At 38.0% G+C, this 23096-nt stretch overlaps 1 protein-coding gene across 1 annotated transcript in view; it reads left to right on the forward strand.

Moving 5' to 3' along the window:
- Window positions 1-1683: 1683 nt before the first annotated feature.
- The window catches only part of LOC129235875 (homeotic protein labial-like), a 77996-nt gene continuing 56583 nt past the window's right edge, over window positions 1684-23096 (forward strand). Inside the window, exon 1 of the mRNA XM_054869931.1 lies at window positions 1684-2929. Within this exon, the coding sequence (XP_054725906.1) occupies window positions 1684-2929 (1246 nt within the window). The remainder of the gene's footprint in view (window positions 2930-23096) is intronic.

The raw sequence follows: 23096 nt of genomic DNA on the forward strand, positions 1-23096 counted from the left end.
AGGAACAAAATTGAGATATCGACGTAGAAAACAGTAGGCACCAATAAACAGAAACGGCAACAACACCAACTGTCTGAGTAATAAGTGAGATAAAGTATCTCCGTTATGACGAAGTGACAGGCGATAGTCCAGCGGTGCGCCCACAGCCGCCATATAATAGAGGGATCATATCCAAGCGCTGACTTGGCTGCATACCAAACGTACGATAATATGCATATGTACTCGTATATACATACCTATTAAACGCACACATGCTTGAGAGTCCCACTGAGTTGCTAAAAAAATGAACTTCTTTGAATGCCAATCCATGGAGGATGCCTGTCGGATGCGTAAATTGCACATGACATGTTGAGCAGCAGCCGAGGCAACAACAACATTCAACAGAAACGCTTTCCTACTCCTGCTACAGATGCTATACATACATACCCAAGTGCTAAACATTGTCGAGTCTACATTTGCAAGTATACATGTGCATGTGCATATATAGCTGAGTACGAGTATCTGCGACCAGCATCTGTGGTCAAAGAAAGAACTCCAACAGCGTGAACGACACTCTGCCAAATACTGCACCCTGGAATTTCGTGACCACAATTCATACTCTAGGATATGAATATTTATGCTTACTCCCTTTATTATTGTTGCCAATTTTTTATCCCTTTTTCAATTCATTAAAAACTGTCATAGAAATATTTTAGTTAAAGGTAAGCCAACAGCTTTGGGCGTTGTAAGCAAACAAAAAACAACAAAAACTTCACAAGGAAGATACCAACAAAACAACCGGTTAGACTTCAGTGACTAATTCCGAGCCAGAAAAACTACTAAGCAGCAACCACGCGCATACAATCAAAAACAACAAACCTTACTAGAAAAACTAATACTTTGCCATTGTTGATAAAAATTTTCGGTGCTCTTGAAAAACTCTATCGTATGTGCAAACGAGTAACGTCTGACATGCCACAATTCCTTTTGTTTCATTCACGCATGAGAAGTAGTCGTAAGTCCTACACTGCCAAAAAGAGATGGAAAATACTTCAATTCATTTGACATAAAGAGGCGGAGCTCGTCCAACCGAGTTTCGTGTTTATCGGTGAAGGTGGTGGGACAGTGATGGTGGCAATGCACGTATTGGTATTGGTAGAGTGGTTGCGGTGGGCCATGTAGTTCGCCAGCAATCGTGCTCTGATTCAGTTACGATTTGGTTGCGCGATGTTAATGAATAAACGGCGTTGTGAGCGCGTTTCGTTCGAAATTAAGTAAATTACTCGTATAGCGGTTGGCGTAACGTCGAATTGTCACCGATATTCCCAAACTGTTAGAAGGTGCATAAGCGAATTCAAGTTGTGAAATGTGTATAGCCTAAGTAGTTCAGACGATCCACACGAACTACTGCAAGTGTTTAGTGCTCTTAAGTGCTGCATATATGTAGATATATACATACGTACGTAAATAAATAATACCATAGTACCCAAAAATGTGCCAATTTATGTGAATCGTAAATTCAGTCAAACACCAATAATTAAGTAACTGTGTTTAAAGTGAACCGTTAAGCAATACCGAGGAGTTGTAGACATAAGTATTTTTACACTTACATAATAAAAGCAACTGTTAGCTTCGATTGGTCAGCTACAAGCGCGAACTACACCCACGTGTAACTTTCTCCTTCGAACTTCTGGTCTGGTCAATATGATGGACGTTAGCAGCATGTACGGCAATCACCATCCACACCACCAAAACAGTTATCACTCCAATAGCGCTGCCACTGCCGCCGACATGGCTGCTGTTGTCTCTTCCACCGGATATCCGAACGCCTACTTCCCAGCGGCTGCCTCTGCAGCATTACCGACGCATCATCATCAGGTTCATCATCACCAACATCATTTGGGCTATGCGAGCTATGTGACGGATGGTTCATCACCCAACTACTATCCCCAACAACAACAACTAACTCCACCCCCGTCGTCTTTGCAGCAAATACCTGCGGGTGTAAGCCAAACAACTTCAACCGGTACGCCACTGCAACATCAACAGCAGCAGCCGCAGCCGCAGCCGCAAGCGCAGCAACAACAACCTATGTACCCCCACGCTCATCTTTTTAGTCCAAGTGCTGCTGAATACGGCATCACAACATCTTCCAGCTCTGGTCCAGTGACCACTTCGGGCACACCACTGCACCCGTCAAGTCATTCTCCAACAGACTCCTACTACGAAAGTGACTCAGTACATTCCTACTATGCAACGGCAGCGGTAGATGCAATACCACCTTCTACACACTCCCCAATTTCCGCCTCCAATGCAATTCAAAACAATCCAACACCGAGCAATGATCCACCGATCATAAGCTCAGAAAATGGCCTGAGCTACACCAATCTGGATTGTTTGTATAATCAAAATGCTGCAACGCACCCACAACAGCAACAGATGCAACATGGTTATGCCTCATTGCCCCACAACAATGGCAGTGGTGGTGGCAATGTGGAGGAAAAGTACGCAGCCGTATTGCATTCTACATACGGCACGGCAGGCTTAGCCTTCGACGAACCCCTTATGCAAATGTCAACGAGTCAACAACAATCACCACCTCAGATGTGGCATCATCAACATATTAGTGGTGGTTACAGCCTGGATGCTGGCATTCCCATGGAGTCTTTGGGCATACATCCCTTGAATATGGCGCACATGCAAACAGTGCCGCCACCCCAGCATCCGAATCAACATCATCAGCAACAACAACAGCATCATCTGCAACAACATGGATCACCAAATGGGCCGCGAAGTCAACAAGTTGTCTCGCCCGACGGCACGGGATTGCCCTCATCGCCGGGATCAGCATCTAGCCAAGCAGGCTCACAAAATAAATCCCCTAATCAGGCGAGCAATTTACCAACATACAAATGGATGCAGTTGAAACGAAATGTACCCAAACCACAAGGTGAGTGAAATTCTATAAGATGATTGAGTTGCTAGGTTACTTCGTTTGAAGAATGCTTCTGTTCGCTATGTGCCAATTTTAAAAGGAAATGCTATTTTTAGGAGTAAGTCGTTTGTACTCGTACATGCATTAAAGTGAGAGAGGCACACAAAAGAGGTACTGTGTTTCCAATTGGGTTTATTTTATCACTTCAACCAAAATAGTTTTGTTCTACGCAGGGTTATTCGTTAATTGGACGCCTATAAACATAGTTTTTTTATGGAAAAAAATGTATAGTATAAATTTTATAGAAGGCCTCTTCTTTTCGCCAAGAGTTAGCAAATGGCGAGTAGATGAAGCAACTGGTATAAATGGACATATCTTGGCAACGCTGAAATAGAGCTGCCTTAAATTACATTTGTTTGTAAGTTAGTGAGTTGTACCAGTTTAATAAGGTATAATCATAGTCGCTAGCGGCGAATCTTGCTCGATAACTTTGTTGTTGCTTTCACTGTACAAGTTTTTCAACAAGTGAGCCGAGCAGAGAAATAGCGAGCAGAGAAGTGGCGAATAGAAGAGGCCTTAATACTCACTAAGTGCTTCCGCGCAGATGTAATTTTTGGTAGCTCCTTTTCAGTACTCCCAACATACCTACATATGTTTTTTCTTATGCCATTTGCTTCATCTATTCACCACTCACTAAAGCATGGCGAAACGAAGATGTCGTATAAATCAAATAACAGCGCCCTTCGGTTCGTAGAGTTATTTCTAAGGTTGAAACTCTAGGTCTCGGGACCAATTCCTACACATATATATCCACAAATTCTTTAAATGTGCATAATACAATTTTGTATATATCGTGTGTGGTACGAAACAAATTTAGAGGAGAGTAAAAGTATTATTCCAGCTATCATTCAGTTGAAGAGCTTTTTAATACATTAAACGTAGTAGCAAATGTTCCACCGAGAAAGCCACAATGGCAATAATTTATTTGGAAGAGTGGATTCGTATGAAAGGAAATTCGTTAAGTTACGAGTTGAAAGAACAAAGGTTGCCCTGTATGAACCCGGTCTAATAAAACTTGAAGCTCTTCGATGAAGCAACTGGTATAAATAAACATATTTGGTAACGCCAATATCAGAAAGACAGCTAGCAGCATAGAGAATAGAGACTTATACAAGTTCTATGAGGTGTAACCATATTCGGCGAATCTATACAGCCGATAGCAGCGAATCTTGCCCGATAACTTTATTGCTGCTTTCACATGCAAATCTTTCACCAAGTGAGTAGAGCCCAATTGCACACTCAAGCAACTGGAAAATATAAATATAAGAACACAAGATTAGAAATGACGAAACAAGAAGAGGTAATCGAAGAAAACAATAAGTCCTTTCAAGATACTTGTAACAGTAATAACAACAAGAACGTGTAGAGAAGGGAGATGTGGACTTGCAAAGATATCAACTCAGTTCACCGACCACATTTTTATTTTACATTTTTTCTCTTCCGAATTTGAAAAAGCTCACAATGTTAGCAACCAGTAGCATTGCTTAATTATAGGTTAGGGACCTCAAATCTAACTACAGCGAAACCTCCCTTGAGCAGACACTCACCGTCAGTCAACATTTGTTCGCCCAATAGAAGGGCGCGCTCCAGGGGAGGATAGCTTGCTTAAGAACTTATTATTTTTTTAATTAATTGAATATTATTTCTTATTTGAATAAAATAAATGTATGAATATTATATCATTCAAACAAAAATGTGTATTTTTTCAAAAGTGCATATTTCAATGAACCGCATATGTGCATATAAAGTAATAACGAAAATAAAAATAAATATTCTTTTCCATTCAATAAACTACATAAAACCAGATATATTAGATTAGCTTTGGCTTTCTATCTTTTTTAACAATTCGCCAGCAGTTGTGCCATGTCTGCAAAATCGCTTTCAGTTCGAAACTGCATTCAAAGCCGTTTGGTTTGAGAACATTTTATTAGATTCTTCGGTAATACTCTCAGTGCCAGTACTGTTATCATCAGTAGTTTCCATACTTTCATTCATATTTTAACAAAATCTAACCCGAAATCTAAGTTTCCGGTCAATGTATCGTTATCCATTGTTATAAATTCATCAGAATTTGAATTAGATGTCCCAAGGATTTTTGTAATTCAAATAACTAAGCCAGCGTTGCTAGCGGCAAGTAATCTTTGGGATCGAATTCAGTTATTCATATCTGTTTTTGTTAAACTCTACTTTCTGGAAACAGTTTTTTATGGTTTTCGTTTGAACTTTTGCCCAGGCTTCTTTTACGAAATGTTTTGCCTCCAAGACATAATCTTTTTAGCCGAGATAGTCTCTAAGCCCACCGAGATATGCTTAACTTAAAGAATTCGATAATAAATTTAAAAATTTCGAATCACTCCTTGATCTAAAGGTTGGCGATATTGAAAAAATTATTTGATGAGTTTGATATTCCTTAAACTTATGAATTCACTGCGCAAACAAATTAAATGTGTACATAAAAAACATCACACTTTATCCGGGAAGTCCCATTTTTCCATTTAGTAAGTATGTACGTATGTAAGGAACTGCTCACTCACATTTTTTATATTTTGTTCAAACCTCAATAGAGGTTTCTGTGCAAATGAGTAATTTGTTGCGAAATTTATACTTAAAACTTGGTATAGAGAAAAATGTCTGCTCAATGGAGACGCTAATCTAATAGGAGTGTCTGTTAAGAGAGGTTTCACTGTAACCCATTTTCCGCCCGGTGGTGCACAAAATGTTCGTTAATAAACAGTAGTAGCAAGTACCCGGTATGTGCTTCTCTGTCGTTAAAGCAAACTATTCCACTGTAACGTCTTAGAGGACAATATTTTTTGTTGTTTAAACTTCAGTAGAAATAAATGCACATAATTGACTATGAAAGTAAAGTTTTCTATCAGGTATTGAAGTTATTCTGAAAGAAATTCATTAAAAAAACGTTCTCCATTAAATTACCAATGGGAGAATCCAAATTGGTTACAGTGTTTTTCAAAATATTCTCCATGATGATCAAAACACTTTTGCATCTCTTTGGACCAATTCTCGAAGCACGGATGCATTAACTTTCTCTGGCACAACCACTGATTTTGGACGACTTTCACGGAATTCGTCGGTTATCGAACAGCGACCACGTGAAAACTAATTTAGTCAGTTTTTATGGTGCTAAAAATGGTACTAGCGCGCAGTATAATCATTTTTATTTATTAATGTATTTTTTATTGTCTTGTTAATTGCACGAAAATGATTGCGGTTTAATTCCATTTTTTTACCGAGATGAATTTTTAAGGCCACTGGAAAAAACACAAATATGACTCACACATAAAAAAGTTCTGAGCGCGTTTATGGTATAGCTCTCCAAAGGAAACGTCAAGTAGCACCTGACTACACAAGAAATGCAAGGCCAGGAATTTAAACATCAGCCCTCGTATGCAATAATTACTGTATTCCCATTTGTGTAATACGTTGATACACAATTTTAACGCACCAAATTTCGATCATTAACTCGATTTTTAGAATTATCTCTATTCTAGCGTCACTTGCCTGGTATATACATTTTTTTAATACTGATTTTATAATTAATACATTTTAAATATGAGTCGAATCGGACCATGGATGTGACTTTTACAAAGATCTAGAATCCAACGCTAGTTTTCTAAAAAATGTTTATTTTCATACAAGCGATACGCATTTTAAATATGAACCACTTTATATAAATTTTGACTGCAGCGCCATCCACGACTCCAAATGAACCTTCCCTGACATATCTGCAACAACACAACAAATTGTATGGCAATCAGGTGAAAGGTATAGGAATGTATATCTGACAGGCTAACAGACTAAGAAATATTCATTTTTATATCTATATTAGACTACTGTGCACTACCGCTCCTTTTTGATGTTACACATCTTGAATGCCAAAAAAATTCCTTATATTTACTACGACACACCTCGTACGCTCTTTAAGCCTTCATCGAAAATCATCCTATGACTGGTATCGTTTTTCTTTTGTAATTATTATGTGTACTAATTTAGCAGGTATTGTTGGTAATCGTATAAATTTGGACATGTACAAAGATTTGATCAAGCAAAAGCTGCTTAATACGATTATGGGTTACCAACAACAAAATGTTCCCCTATTTTTGACATTTTAAACTATTTCAAATATTTTTTTAAATATTACGTCTTTAGTTTTTCGAAGATCTGATCTTTGGCCCCTACAGCACCTGTAATATAATTTTGTACAAAAAACGTAATATACTATTTGAATAGGCTTAATAGGCGATTCATGGTCATACTTTTTTCTTTTTTAGTTATTCACACACAATAATTTGAAATATCTGTTTACCAAATCCCAATTTCGAACTTCGAAGGGCCATATCTTGATTTCTGAGTCTAACTTCAGAATTTGGAGAAATTGCTTTTTTACTTATAACTATCTCTTAAAAAATTTTGATTTGATCCAATAACCAGCGGAGTGCTAATTTCGAACTTCGAAGGGTCATATCTCGATTTTGGAAATGCACTTCAAAAATCGGAGAAGTGACTTTTTTAATTATGACTCAATTTCTTAAAAAAGCACGTTTGGTCCAATACTAAGAAAAAGGTTGATTTTGTTTCATAATTGCCCATAAGTGCCCCGAATGTCACTATTGAAAGTATTGATAGTCTTTTCAATATCCGCATCACCGCTTTTACGATGAAAAGCTCTTTAAGTAATCTTCTTCTACTAATTGATTGGATACTAAGTCCATTGTATGATTTAATAGGACGTGTTTTTCTCCACTTCACGTCGATATTGGCACTACTAGTGATGATATTAAGCCCTTGAAAGGCCCTTTCCTATTTTACGCGTATAATTAGTTCCGAAATTTTTTAATTTACAGTTGTTCTATTAGTAAGGGTTTAAGTAAGACTGCGTTAAGGCATGGCTAATCGAGTCGATTGCATTTGTTTTTGTTTTTAGCCTACAATCAACAACAACATTGATAACGAGCACACAAAACTTGTTGCTCGAGCTCGAATAACTTGGTGCCCCTCTCCCTTCCGCAGCGACCTCTCCTCTCAACTAAAAGTTACAAGCTGCCACAACAGAAGTTGCGGTCGAAGTTGTGGAAGAAATTTAAAAAAAAAACTTTGTATATAAGTAAACATTTCGAAAATTGGCATTGGCTCCGAAGAAGCGTCTGCTATTAGAAAAAACGTTTTGTGTGCTTTTATTTTTCGTGGACACTCTAAGTGACCTTTGTATCATTGTATGATTGGTGTTAAGGGGAGTTGAGAAGGAGTTAAAACGTAATACTTCACTACATGTGGATCGCGTAGCCATCTTCTTATCGTTGCCATCTTTTACGTCCAGTCATGTTGAATTATTCAATAAAAAATATTTTAAACCCACAATTTTTTTACAAATTCCAGAGACACAAATTCGGTTAATGAAATGACAATAGTTATGGAAAAAATTAGCTAATGAGCTTTCATTAGACCTGCTCATTAGAGAAAGTTCAAAAATGTCCATTTAAGTGGGAGGTGGAGGGTTAAAATGTACTACAAAAAACCCTTCTTAATTCTACTTATGAAGGCTGAGGACAGAAATTGTAATTGAATTTGAATAATATGAATGAATGAATAATATTTTCTGTAAACTATTCGCACTTTAGCCCAACTTTTAAAACTTTAACCCTCCGTAAAGAAAACTCAGACCCTCTGGAGCAGTACTGTCTTTAAGAAAGTAACACCTCTTCTTTCATAATTATTAGCTCTTGCTTGCATTGTGGAACATTTTTATAAAAATATTGAAGCGCGTAATTTGTTAAAGTGATTTCGTAAAACTATATCAGGCTCTATTTAAGCGCTACTTTAAAACTGAAAAATTGTATAAAACTTTATATTGTCGATATTTGATGCCATCCCTCGATTTTGCAGTCATAGTGTTCATTGTAGTTTAGCACCTTGATATATCATGGAAATAAACTGTATAAGGTAAAGAAATAATTTCTTATCATACGTTTTGGCTTAATCTCCACGCGCTTGCATTTTTGTGTTAGGTACTCTCAAAAAATTGATTTTGCAGACATAACATTGGAAGCAAATTGAAAAAAACGTTTGCTTTTATCAGCTGTGCAATCTGCGCCCCGCTCTTCAGATAATCGCTATCGATACCCATAATTGCTTTCATAAGCTTAGTTAAAGTATTGTGTATTTAATAAAATATGGTATCACTAAATTTTCGGCATGCGACCGTATAAAAGCGGGATGGAAAAGGAGAAGAATGGAACAAAACCATCGCAACATCACTTTCTGTACTCATAAATGCAGTAAATTAAGCGCTCACTGTAAACGTGCATGCTCACTGTTCAATTTCAAAACAGAAAAAATTTCAGTAAAAAGTATAGTATACTTGTCATTTAATTAACGAATGTATATCCATTTATTCACATAAATAAATATAAATAAATAATATGTGGTTCGGGTTGTTTCCTGAAATTTCAAAATTGTACAATATACTCAACCGTTCGGAACTTTGACTCACATTAGCTTTATGGATATTAAGATTTATCCTATTGCCTTCTATAAAAAGAATACGAGGGGTGCCTTTTATATGTCGGGATTTGGCAACCCTGGTGTTGCAATCTGCCAACTGACAGCTGTATCGCAAAGTTTGACATTTTTTGGCTTTTACGTACTCAGAACGTTTTGAAATACCAGCGCTATTTGTTTTGTTTACAGTAACTTAAAAGATTCATCTCGGTCCAAAAATGGAATTAAATCGTGAACATTTTCGTGCGATTATTTTTTACAACTTTCGACGTGGATTAACTCAGCAACATTGCATGGGTGAACTTAATTCATTTTTTGGCGATGAAGCTCCATCAAGGACCAGTGTTTATCGATGGTATGGTGAATTCAATCGTGGTCGTAGTTCACTCCAAGACGAATTTCGTGAAGGTCGTCCAAAATCAGTTGTTGTTCCGAAAACCATTGATGCTGTGCGCGAACTGATATTGCAAGATCGTCATGTGACCTATCGTGAGATTGAGACAATCTTAGGCATTAGTGGGGCCAGCATACATTCAATATTGCATAAACATTGGACTGTCAAAAAAATTTGTTCGCGTTGGATCCCACACAATTTGTCAATCGCTCGTGTCGATTGGTCGAAGGAAATGCTCAAAAAATGCGATCGCGGGGCTTCGAAACACGTCTATGACATCGTGACAGGTGATAGATTTACGCGTATGAGCCCGAAAGTAAACAGCAGTCGACTGTATGGGTGTTTAAAGATGAGCCAAATCCAACAAAAGTTGTTCGCGCACGAAGCACTTCCAAGCAAATGGTCGCCTGCTTTTTCGGAAAAACTGGACATGACGCAACCGTATACTAGAACAACGCAGAACAGTAAATTCTGAGTGGTACACAACCATTTGTTTGCCAGTTGTCTTCCAAGAAATTAGGAAAACCAATCGCCAAAGACGGATCACGCTTCACCAGGACAATGCGAGCTCTCACCCATCGGCTCAAACAACTGCATTTTTGAGCACCCAAAACATCGAATTAATGGGTCATCCGCCGTATAGTCCTGACTTGGCACCGAATGACTTCTTTTTATTCCCGTACGTAAAAAACAAACTGAGAGGTCAACGTTTTTCGACACCTGAAGAAGCGGTTGCGGCATTCAGAATGCATGTTTTGGAGGTACCTCATTCAGAGTGGCAAAGGTGCTTCGACAATTGGTTCAAACGCATGCAAAAGTGTATAGATCTTCATGGAGAATATTTTGAAAAACAATAAAGTGATTTTCGATGATTAAAATTTGTTTTTGTTCTCTAATCCCGACATATAAAAGGCACCCCTCGTATTTCCGACACATGTGCTTGAAATACCTCTACACCAGAGAAAGCACTTCCCGACACATTTGAATTATATTTGCTTTCATCAGTGTATAATATTTTAAATCTATAAAATAAATTTTAAAAGTAGTTACTTAGTTATATTTTACTGTTTTCCAGAAGTATTTTTCATTAGTTAATTATTCAGTGGCAGCTTTCTTGGGGCCGCTCTTGTTTTTTCTTCTTTCGCGCAACCGTCCGTGGAAGCAACGTTTTTTCAACACATTTCGAGGGATTTTTTTTTACTTTATTTAAAATCATTCATTCTTCGCACCCATTAAGTTTCTTCCCTTGGCCTAGGCGGTTTTTATTCGCAATCGAAGGGCCACGTTTATATCTCCTAATTATGTACCGTACTGTAGCAAGTACCGCTTAGTTCGTAAGCGCCTTGCTTAGCCTATATAATAATATTGCACGAATTTAGATTTTTGTGAATAGTTTACAATCAATTCTTTATATATCTTATTTTCTTGCGCGTACCGAATTCTTCTTACAACTCTTCTATTTATCATCTGTCAACGAAATATTTTAACGCTGTCAAACACAAATGCAACTTTATTAGTTGAAAATTTATTCTTATTTTCTGAAAAAAGTTACACAGAAATAAATATTGTGGAAGTGATTTGTTCTATTCAGAAGTGCCCAGTTTCGAATCTCCGGGCATGAAGCATCAAATCATAAGAAGCGTTTTTTCTGATAGCGATCACGCCGCGGTAGGCAATGGCAAACCTCCGAGTGTATTTTTGCCATAAAAAACATCTGTCGTTCAAAGTCGGCTTCAAACTGTGGGTCCCTCCATTTGCGGATCAACATCAAGACGCATACCAAAAGTGGGAAGAGGAGCTCGGCCAAACACCCAATAAAGGGTGCATATAATTGTATCAACCTTCCCGACTAGAATTACAGAGAAGCATACCGAAGACTCAGTTAGGCCCGAATTAGGCAGGCCTTACTGAGGCATGCCTTACTGAGGCACGCCTCACAATTACTTTAACAAGCCCACGTTAGGCAAGGCAAAGATTGGCATGCCAGAACAATACCAAATTTGGTTGTGGTCACGAAAATCTATGGCAGTGTCTCACTTAGGCATAAATTGGAATCCCTAACTGATTTGTAGAAGGGCATCCGGAGTATTAACGAAGTTTGGTTTTTCGAACCTGCGCCTAATGAGGCAGATGTGTGGCGATACTTTTCTGGACTTGGGCCTAGTTTGGCTGCCTTATGGCGCAAATTTGGAATGTGGTCCTATTTGTGTCTAATCACCGCCTTACCAAAATTTCTAGTTGGATTGCAGTAGTAACCACAAGAAGAAACTATTAAAGATGAGATTGCAACTCTGAAACCCTCATCCATAACCGATGCTGATGGTGTGGCACCTATTCTCCTCAAAAACTGCTTCTCGTCCACAAAGCCATTCATGTTAATATTATATTTAATAACTCTCTCTCTGCTGGACTATTTCCATAGGGTTGAAAAAGACTCATATAACTCCAATATTGAAAAGTGGGAATCAGAATGACTTCAAGAGCTTTGGACCTATTATGAAATTGACAATAATGTCGAAATTATTTGAGACTGTTGTTAAAACAAAGCTGATTTTTGTAACATGGTTTTGGCAATGGAACGCCTATGGTATATATCCTTGAAATTGTTTCTAAGAACTGTATCGATAGCTTATCAAATAGATATCAACTATACTGACTTTTTGAAGGCCTTTTATAAAATTTTGCTATTCCATCTTTCTAGCTTGGAAAACATCAAATTTATCTGAGAGGACCTGTTCAGTTGCACAAGAAAAGACAACTTCCCGTTTTTTGAAGGTATCGTCTGGTGTTCCTCAATGTATTATTATCATTTCCGTATTTCCGTTTATAATTTTTGTTAATGATATAAGTTCATGTTCCTCTTTACGATCATGATTCTCTTTTTCCTCTTTGCTGATGATCTTAAATCGAGTATGGAAGTTTCAGTTTTATTGCAATCTGACACAGGCAGATTTTAGTTCAGACTTGGTGCGAGAGAATACAGACAAATGTGTTCAAGTAGTTTTTTCAAGAAAAGTAAATAGGTCCAAATTAATGACCAAGGGGTATTTTTTGCCTCTAAACTCACATTCAGTAACCATAAAGAATATTTAATTTCTAATGTTTATGCTATGTTAGCCTTTGCCCGGCGTTAGTGTACAGCTTTCCCAGATCCGTATATACATATATATATATAATATATAATTGGCGCGTACACCTTTTTTTGGGAGTTTGGCCGAGCTCTTTCTCCTATCTGTGGTGTACGTTTTGATGTTGTTGCACAAATGGAGGGACCTACAGTTTCAAGCCGACTACGAACAGCAGATATTTTTTATGAGGAGCTTTTTCATGGCAGAAATACACTCGGAGGTTTGCCATTGCCTCCCGAGGGGCGGCCGCTATTAGAAATATGTTTTTCTTAATTTTGGTGTTCACCGAGATTCTAACCTACGTTCTCTCTGTGGATTCCGAATGGTAATCACGCATCAATCTATTCGGCTACATCGGCCAGATCCGTATACTCTCAAAAAATTTAATTTAGCAAGTCGCTTGGAAAAGAATACAGCTTAAGTGTAAATGTTCATCATTTCCAGTGAGCATTACGACGGTGTCTTCATGCGTTGCTCTTGCACCCATATTTCATTCTGTAAGCGTAGTATTGAATCATCTTCTTCTTCCTTCGCATAAAAACTCGGCTTCTCGTCTAGGACGGTGAAGCTCGGGTCGTAGCCAGTCTCTCTCACGTCTTCCGAATTCAACTCCTTGCTGCCGCTTTTTGAGCTCAAGTTCATGGTTTCTCTGCAGGAAGTATGCCTCTTTGTTTCCGCTTTTTAAATCGTCGTTGTTTCCGGATCTGCTACCGAATGCTACACTTGCTGCTGTGCTGCCTCAGCCAGCATTATCTGCGTAGTATAATAGCCACCACTCATTATTTAATTAAGGAGGTGACGAGTTTCCTTATCTCTCATCGGGCGCGTCTCAGGTGATGGATAGGGAAACCTTGGCATCACAGAGTGGCCTTCCCTGATGAGGTAGGTTCAACACACGTGTGATGACTCAGAGTTGGCATAGAATCAGGGTGCCATCCGCAAACCAAACTGGCTAGAGAGGAGTCCCAAATAACAACCTTCATTTGTAATCGACAACAGAACGGATATTACTCCTGGTGGAACCCACACAAGTGGCAATCCACTCGCTTCGGCGGCAGTGGCATGGATTCTGGAGGCCCCAACCATTACCCAAGTCTCTCAGCTCTATGAGCGAGAGCGTATCCTGGAGGAGACGGGGATTGCTATCGCAATCTCCTCTTTTTCAGAGACTGAAAAACGTCTCTCAGTTTCGGAGGGCTTGAGTTTTGAGGTCACTTCGGTGGCGGCACGACCTCTCAAGGAAGCCGGGAAATCGAAGAGCGTGGCAAGGAGGGAAAGAAAAAAGCGACCCTCCTGCGTCTGTCTTCCAAAAGACCTGGGTCGGCGGAAGTGAAGATAGCGAAGAGAACGTACCCCTCAGGAAGGCCATCTGGATTCCGGATACAGACCTGTCTGCGGCGGATGTCCTGTCCTGTCTGCGTGCCCAGAATCCGGACATCAGCACGAGGTTTTGGTAAGTCCATTAGCACGCCAAGAGTAGCAACCGAGAAGGAAAAGAAGGGGTTGCTCTTGTGGTGCAAGTAGATGAGGCCAGTGCTGATGACATGGGCTCACGGTACGGGAACCGCCTTAGTCTCTTCTTTAGGACGGTTAGTTTTCACGTCTTTCTACTACTACTAAGTAGACGGCTTACCCGGTTGTACACATTACCCCACATAACAACAGTGCAAGAGCCCTGGCTCTTTAGTGGGCGCCTCAAGCGCGTTGAAAGGGACCCCGTTATTATATGTATGACAGGAGTTCGAGTAGACCTAGGACCGGTGTTATAGTGTCATCCCATTTCACTGTGACGGGTCTTGAGCAATTCTGTTGTCAAGACCTGGTAGCGGCTGAGGTGTATTATAGGGGTAGACGCGGATGGTCAAAGTTTGTGATTGCATCTGCTTATTTCCCTTACGATACTCTGTAAGGACCACCACCTGAGAAGGCAACTAGTCTCGCTTTCATCCCAAAGGTTGGAAGAGATGACTACACCAGCCCCAAAAACTTTAGACCCATCAGCACGACTTATTTCAAGCTAAAAAGTCTCGAACGACTGGTGGAATTGCGCAGGCGTCAGAAGTCGCTGAAGGCTGACCCTCTGTCTCCATTACAGCATGCCTATCAAAGTGAAAAATCCTGCGAGTCGGCACTGCAAAAGCTTGTTGCTAGGGTAGAGCTGGCCATTGACAGGAGGGACTACGCTATGGGCATCTTTTTAGACATAGAGCGGGTGTTTGATAATGCCACGTTTGACAGTATGTGCAGCTCTGCTAGTAGACACGGCGTAGACCGAGTACTAGTGAATTGGATTCGTTCGATGCTGGCGGAGGAAAATCTGCTGCTGTCATCCAGAGTTAATAAAGTTTGCCCCCAAGACGATGTGCTGTCTCCATTGCTCTGGTGCATGGTGATCGATCCTCTGCTCACCACCTTAAACGACTCGGGAGTCTACGCACAAGCATATGCGGACAACGTTTGATAACAGGCCCTTCGCTTATGAGCATATGCAGGGAAGAACCTTGATGGACTCGTTCTGCCTAAGCTAAAAGGAGTCACAATCCAGCTATCCAAGGAAATTAAATATCATAATATACATAAATACAAATATATAATTGTGAATTGTCTGCAAGGCGATGCGTGTATTTCCTTTCGCGGTAGAAATCCCAATATTGTCTCCTTCTTAATGTTAGAAATCAAGTTGCCATCTTCATTTGTTTTGAGGATATTCATTCGCAATTCAGCTTTGAAGAGACAGATAAGAACTAATTCTCCGTTACATATATAATTGGAGCTTACATCATTTGTTAGGTGTTTGACCAGAGAGAACTCCAATTTCTTTATGCGTCTTGATATTGTCCTGCAAATGTAAAGGCCTTGGGGTTTGTGCATACGCCAAATAGCAAACGGTTTATATGAAAAAAGGGAAAAAGGTCAAAAAATTATTTCTTTAAAGTTTTCCCCTATACATTTCAAAGATTCAATAAATTCGAAATAGTGCCGGCTGATGATTTCGATTCTCGTCAATTTATTCTTTTAGAAATTATCAAAAAACCTCAAGGAAAGAAATATAACAGCAGAAAAGAGTCCGGGGCATTTAATCCAGGAGCTAACTGACCTGGACAGCGGTCTCGTGTACTAACCTTTTTGAGTTCATCACTATTGACCACTTGCTGTATAGGTAGTATGCTTTTCTTCTTTTTCTCCTTCTTCATCAGTTGGCAGGTAGCCCAAAGTGATTTTAATTCAGCAAAGCCCGCCAGTCATTTCTTCCTCATGCTAATTGCCGCCAATTAGACGCACAAAGTGAAGACCTGCTAGCAGCAGGTGTCATATTGCTGGAGTGCTGTCGTATATTCATGGGATACTAATAAGTAAATGAAAACAAAATGACTAAATTAATAAAAAAATAAAATTTTTGTTATAAAAATATTTTGCAGAAAGATTAAATTTATGCGTTTATGAAAAATAATTTTATTGCTTTTAGAGTAATTAAAAAAAAAATTATTTTAAAATAAATCAGTATCTTTAGAACACTTTTGGTATAATAAAGTAAAAGTTCCAAGTTCCTAAAAAATCGCATTAATTTCTGACAATTCATCCGCATGAATGAGGTCGTATTCCAAAAATAATAGGAATATTTGGTCCTATAAACCAATAAGACAACGAAAAAAAAGGCTTTTGTTATTTTTTTGAAAATTTTAAAAAGAAACCACTACATATATGGGTTGGCTATTATGCCCAGCTGCTCCTTGATGTTGCTTTACAATTTTATGCTGTCTCTGAAAGAAAGATAGTTTTTTGGGTGAACTTTTTCATGGGAGAGATGCACTCAGAGGTCTATCATTGCCTGCCGAGTAGTGACCGCTAAAATACCTTTTCTAACATTTGGTGGAACTCGGGCACTACCGAATGGTAGACACAAAGAAATTCATTCCGCTACGGCGGCCAAAAATAATTGAAAATAATTTATGGAATTCGAATAGCATCGTTCCTGATTTCAGAGCATACTATTTTGTCGCTACGTAAGGAGCGAGAGTAGAAGTATAGTAGTGAAGTTATTCGCAATTAGATAAACCAAGAGCCAGAAATTTCTTTTACTTGTTCTGATTTTGTCTGCTGGGTTGATATACTACATATGTATGTACGTATGTATATATGGAAATATGAGTGTGCTTAAAAATGAAATAACTTTACAACAAACACAGTGACAACAACAATCAACAAAACAATTAAGAAAACAAGTAAAATAAAACTCGACGCTGGCAATTGATTGACAAGCAAGATATTTCGCTAACCATCGGACTTCCAACCGAGGGTATGTCACCTAAAAATAAAAATTTCTTAACACGATGCCAAACTAAATGCGCAATCATAATTCCCGCAACAAATGCTGCGCTTCGACTCTTTAGCTTTGCAGTCGACGCGATCGTTTTTGTGTTGCAGCTCTGCTCCTTAAAATGACTGAACGTTTTTATGAATGCTGAATATTTCAGATAATTTTGTCAATCCTGTGCAGTCAGGTTGTCACTTGTCAAGAATTCGTGCGAATAAGTCAAAATTAGCTCGTTTGCTTAGATTTCGGAATGCAGATGAGTTGAACTTGTGGTTGGGTGGGAGGAATGCGCTTTAAAACAAATTTTGTAAGAGGAATTTCAAAAACATGAGTGTATGTAGTTATGTTTGTTAAAATGTTAATTTCTATTTGAATTTGTAACTCCAAAATTAAACTCTCACATATTTATATTTACTTAGTTGCCAATAAATTGAGTTGTACTAAAATATTTATTTGTGCACGAGTATGTAAGAGAATTTCTTGAGAAAGTTTAAATACCATAATTGATCAAATAAAACCTGTCTGAAGTGTTTATGGGTGCTAAAAAGTATCATTTACATGAATCGTAATGTGTAATTAATGAGAATGCTACAGTCAACCAGCCGAGTAAGATGATGACGCCAATAAGCAACCGAAGCGAATGCGCTTTGTTCGTTCGTATGTTTGTATGTATGTACATACCTACGTATGCACTCCTCACTCAGCTGTAAAATGTCCATATTTACAACGGCAAACCTGCGCATTCAGCTGAAGTACGAGTTCGTGTTTACCAACACAAGCAGTAAGAAGAGGATAATATAAAATGAAAATCAGAAAAAATATCTCAAAAGAGGCAAAATTTTACTGATCTGGAAGTCAAGTTGCTTGTCAAATAAATGATTATTGAAATGTGCTACAACAGACAGTCGAACTGTCGTTGAGACGGTATCTGTGGTAGAGACTGCATTGTACGCACCGTGTGTTTGTTACGCCATTACTATACTACTATAATTAAGTAAATAATAATTATTCCAAAATTTTTAAAATCTGTTATAAGTTTCATTTTGTGGGTAAACGTTTTTTTACCTCTGTAATATGATTTACCTCTGTAATATGAATTTTAGTTAGCTGAGTGAACTTAAAGAAAATTATTTACTTAAGTTGGATGAAAGAGTTATGGATACTACAGACGTAGGGGAAACAGGGGTACATTTGGTACGGTACAAGTAAAGAAATTGGGAACAATAAAATACTTGACTTCATTAAGCGTCATGAAGGTAAACAGTTAATGCATTTTTTTTATTCTTTCACCTTGAACATTAGTATGCCAGCATAATATGAAATGTCGAATCGCTGTTCTATTCCACTACTACTCTATTCTCTTTTATCGCGACATCCTAATGTATTGAACGTTGTTGTCTAGTGCCACCAACTTTAATATATTCGCCTTGGTTAATGCGCAAATTTTTACAAAAATGCACGAACTTTTCTATTTTTATGGGAGTTTCAGTTATTTTGTGACAGTGAAACGTAAGTAATTCGTGAAGTGATTTGAATAAATATTTTGACATTTTTGAATAGGGCACATTTGAAAAAGAACAGCTCAGGATCAAAAAAATCAAATATTTCTAAATGTACTCATCTTTACTTCTCACAAAAAATATTATCACAGCCAAAAAATAAAGAACCAAAACGAAAGCGCCAATTAAGATCCGACTGATCTGATGAAATAATAAGCTAGATTAGTTATATTGAATCTGATGATGGCGGCTGAATCGGGAGAGATAATTTGGATATTCATAAATTAACAGATGATTTAAAGTTGGCTGTGTGAGATAACTTCGAAAAGCACAACATGAAACTCCTTTTTTATCTAGATGAAACCAATTAGCGAATATTACCTTTATTTTCGGTTGCAGATGTAGTTATCAAGTGGTCTACTTCTTCACAGCGTTACATTTGACAGAATAACTTTACAAAAATACAAAAAAACATGCAACAGCTTCTGTAAAAAATGTCTTTATAACTAGTTTTCATCAATCGCCTTTGAGATTCGCTTTTTAATATCGAGCAATCATGTATTGAGAAATATTATAGTATTTCAAGAAAAAGGCGTCACATATACTCCAGTTTCTCCTACTACATACACTTTTGTAGCAGTAGTTTTCTTCCTTCCTTCGCTTAATATTTTGCTTTCAGTCGTTACGTAAACACTGTGCACGTCATAAATTTGCAAGCGTGGTTCATCCATTTATCATGTCATTCCGGCCAATGCTGAAGCTAAGGAACAGAATAATCAGTAGAATAATTGAAAGTGGTAGCCACGGTTAGGTTCGGAAACATCGACTATCACACTCACATTCTGATTGCTGAGCGAACATTGCAAGTGGATTAAGTGAGTTATAATCGTAGGTTTATGAAAGTACGTATCTAAATACGAACTATGTTTCTTCATCGCCAAGTTATGTGCATATATTGCGTTTAACATTTTGTAGTTTGGCAGAAACATGAGCACACTGCGTGAAAATTATGCTGAAACTTTCGGTATTGGAAGCCCTGTCCATTTCGTAGAATGAAAAACTAAGCTCCACTAAACCATTAAAACAAGGTTTGTAGCTGCAAAGGAAATGTTTGACCGTTTATTCCGCGTCTGATGAGTTACAGCTGCTGCGCTTCAGTTCAAGTCTGACTATGTCCCCAGTGAGTAGTAGTTCCGGGTAGCTCCGATGCTATAGTTATTTTACTAGGCTCCCAGACAACACAGAGTTCCTATTGAAAGGAACGTGTTGGCTGTTGCGTCTGGTAAGCGCAGATCACTCGGTATAAAGATATGCTGCATAGCCTCCCGTACCTAATCCATATTTTAACAGATAGCCACAGATATGGCAAAGCAGACGGATTGCTGCAGCTTGATCATCATTGTAAAGATATATGCGAAATGTAAACTGATATAAAGGATAGTGGTCAGTCGTTTTCAGCAGTAGAAAATATATTACTAACACAATTAGTGGTTGGTTTAATGCGCAGTTTAGGTTGTTATGTGTGAATCAATGGATTTAAACTGAAAAACTTAAATTCCATTAAATAATATTGTCAAACGTTATGTCTGTTGCTCAGATTAAAGATTTTCAACGAATGACAACAGTAGTTGGCGGTCAAAAGAGCATCAGCAGATATGTGCTAACAAATCCATAAACAGATACACGAATACCCAGTAGGGGAAAATCACGAAATTAGGTCCCTGGCCTAAACATAACGATTCTCTTACCATGGGTAAAATTTTCAACTAAATTTGAAAACAATTTTTCACAAGCTAAATATATTTATACAAAACAATTTATCCTTTTAATCTAATTGTGTAGCTTCCAGTTCCTCAAAGACCGGCAAGGGTGCAGATCGCTTAGCCCAATATCATTTCCTGCTATCATAAGGTCGCTATTGTCCTTTTTGTTGCGGGCCATTCGAGCGCATTTCTGAATCTTTCGGATCTCGCAATGCAAGTGGCCCATAATAGGGTTTCTTTTTAAAAATTAAAAAAAAATAAATAATTTACAAAAATCAGTCTGTCGGTATTTTATAAGTTTATTCAAAAGAGCAAAACTTCCCATAAAACACGATTTCATTCATGTGGCTTCCTCGGCTTAATTCGCAGTAGCGCCTCCTGTTAGCTCAGTTTTCCAAGACCTTGGTGACTAGTTCTGGTGGGTGTGGTATTAACCGATTTTTTCAATTTTAAACACGAGATTACTATGGCGAAAGAGAAATACGAGTATGTGTACGAGATTTATTGCTCGAGTTATCCTGTGCTCGAGCGGTCGAAGGTACAGTCATAGCTAAATCGATTTCTCTCATCATTTTCAGCTTTTGGTATATATTATATGTGTACAGGGTGTTCGGTGGCAGAGTTAGGTTTTAAATTTAAAGTTTCTTTCTAACTGCTAAGCGGATTCGTGCGGATTATTTTGTCACGATGTCGCAGTGGACGGGTGCACAACGTGCACTCGCAATTGAAGCGTACTTTAAGGCCAATGATTCGTGCGCAACTCTGTTCGTAGTAGATTTTGTTCACTTTACAATATTCGATGCAACAAATTCGGTAGCAAACAGCTATCGGATGGGACCCAAAAGGACATCGATACCAAATGAAAATATTGAGCTCACCGCTACAAGTTTGCACGATAATCCCCGCCAGTCCAAGCGCAAGAGAGCGGCTGCCCTGGGACTTCCAAAAACTGTTGTGCATGAAAGAGTGAGACGGATTTTAGACTTCAATGATGTAAAAACATTATTGAATAATAATAAAAATTAAAGTTTTCCTGTTTGTTTCGTGATAATAGAAAAAGGCAGTCAAATTGAGCTTTCAAAAATTAAAAAAAAAATTGAACAAACAACTGTCGGGTGGAAGACACCAACAAAAGTGAGTATGATAAGGTCAATGCCCGATATGCGGCATAATTCGTCGTGAATTTGATCAGAAACGACAAACAGTAACTGAACAATTCTATGTTGGCGTTCTGCGGGTTCATACTGACTAGATCTCACCCATTTCGCTAGATTTTATGGCGCAAAAAGCCATTCTAATGTTGAGGCACTCACCCTTTGTTATACCCCATGATGAAGCCGAGCCTCACGATCATATCGAAGATCAAGGAAACTATAACCGCGATGTTGAACAAGTTAATTGCGTTGGAATCGTGGAAGCAAAGTTGGAATCATAGAGTAAAGTTATACAATAAAGTAATACAATTGTCCCGCAACCTAATTTTATTTTCTTGTATTAATAAATTTGCGGAATCTCGAAGTCCCATACTTGTGCATGTGCAAATCTACAAATCTCTTAAAAGTTTTTAAGATAAATGAGACGAGTGGCTAATGGGTTCGAATTCTTAAAGCAACTCATGCACCCTCTTATCACCCATTAATCCAGTTTGAGGAAACTTAATTCATACAAGATTTGAAAATATTGTATATATGAAATCATCAATATTTGGATAACCCCGTCCAAATCTGGAGATTTGTACTGTGCAAACCTTTTAATTGTGAAATCTCTCCTATCCTGATTTTTCATTCGACATTATCAATTGCAAAGTCTCACTCATAAGTGGGCTGAATATCGTTTTCTCTGATGAGAAAATGTGTTCGTAAACAAACAAAATTATCATCTTTGCTTAAAGAGAGAACAAATAAGCATTTATATATTCAAATGCAGACGAAAAGTCAAGCACTGTTTGTGATGATTTGTAGATCCGTGACAGCCAACGGGCGATTCCCGTTGATATTTTTAGGCAAACATTAAGGTGAGAGCAAGTGTGCTCTTCATTAAAGTTACATAAGTAAAATACCGTTTCAAATTTAGAACTATTGTAATAGTAATATTAGAAATAGCGTTGTTAACAAAATATTTGGTATTTGAAACGTTCTAAACGTATTATTCAATTAAAAAAATCTCTAGAATTCCATGTCCAGGTAAGTGTTCCCTACAACACAGCTGACTATCATATAAGCACTCATATTATCATTATCACTATCCTCATCCAACTACACATTTTTGTTCTAGCAATGGGAAAGTTCTGATAGTTTCCCCTTGTTGGTGTGATATTCTATCTCTCTTTTACCAATAGCAATTTCTTAGAACTGAAAAATATATCTACTATGCTCTAAACTACTCATTTTCGTCATCAAAAAGTAATCAGCACAAACTCCTCAATAACTCCTCATTTTCGTTAAAAAGTAATCAGGCTGAGGAGTTTCGTTAAATTTAGAAATTATAAAATTTATATTTTTCATTGA

Source organism: Anastrepha obliqua, chromosome 1 (assembly GCF_027943255.1).
Source record: "Anastrepha obliqua isolate idAnaObli1 chromosome 1, idAnaObli1_1.0, whole genome shotgun sequence".
Taxonomy (NCBI): Eukaryota; Metazoa; Arthropoda; class Insecta; order Diptera; family Tephritidae; genus Anastrepha; species Anastrepha obliqua.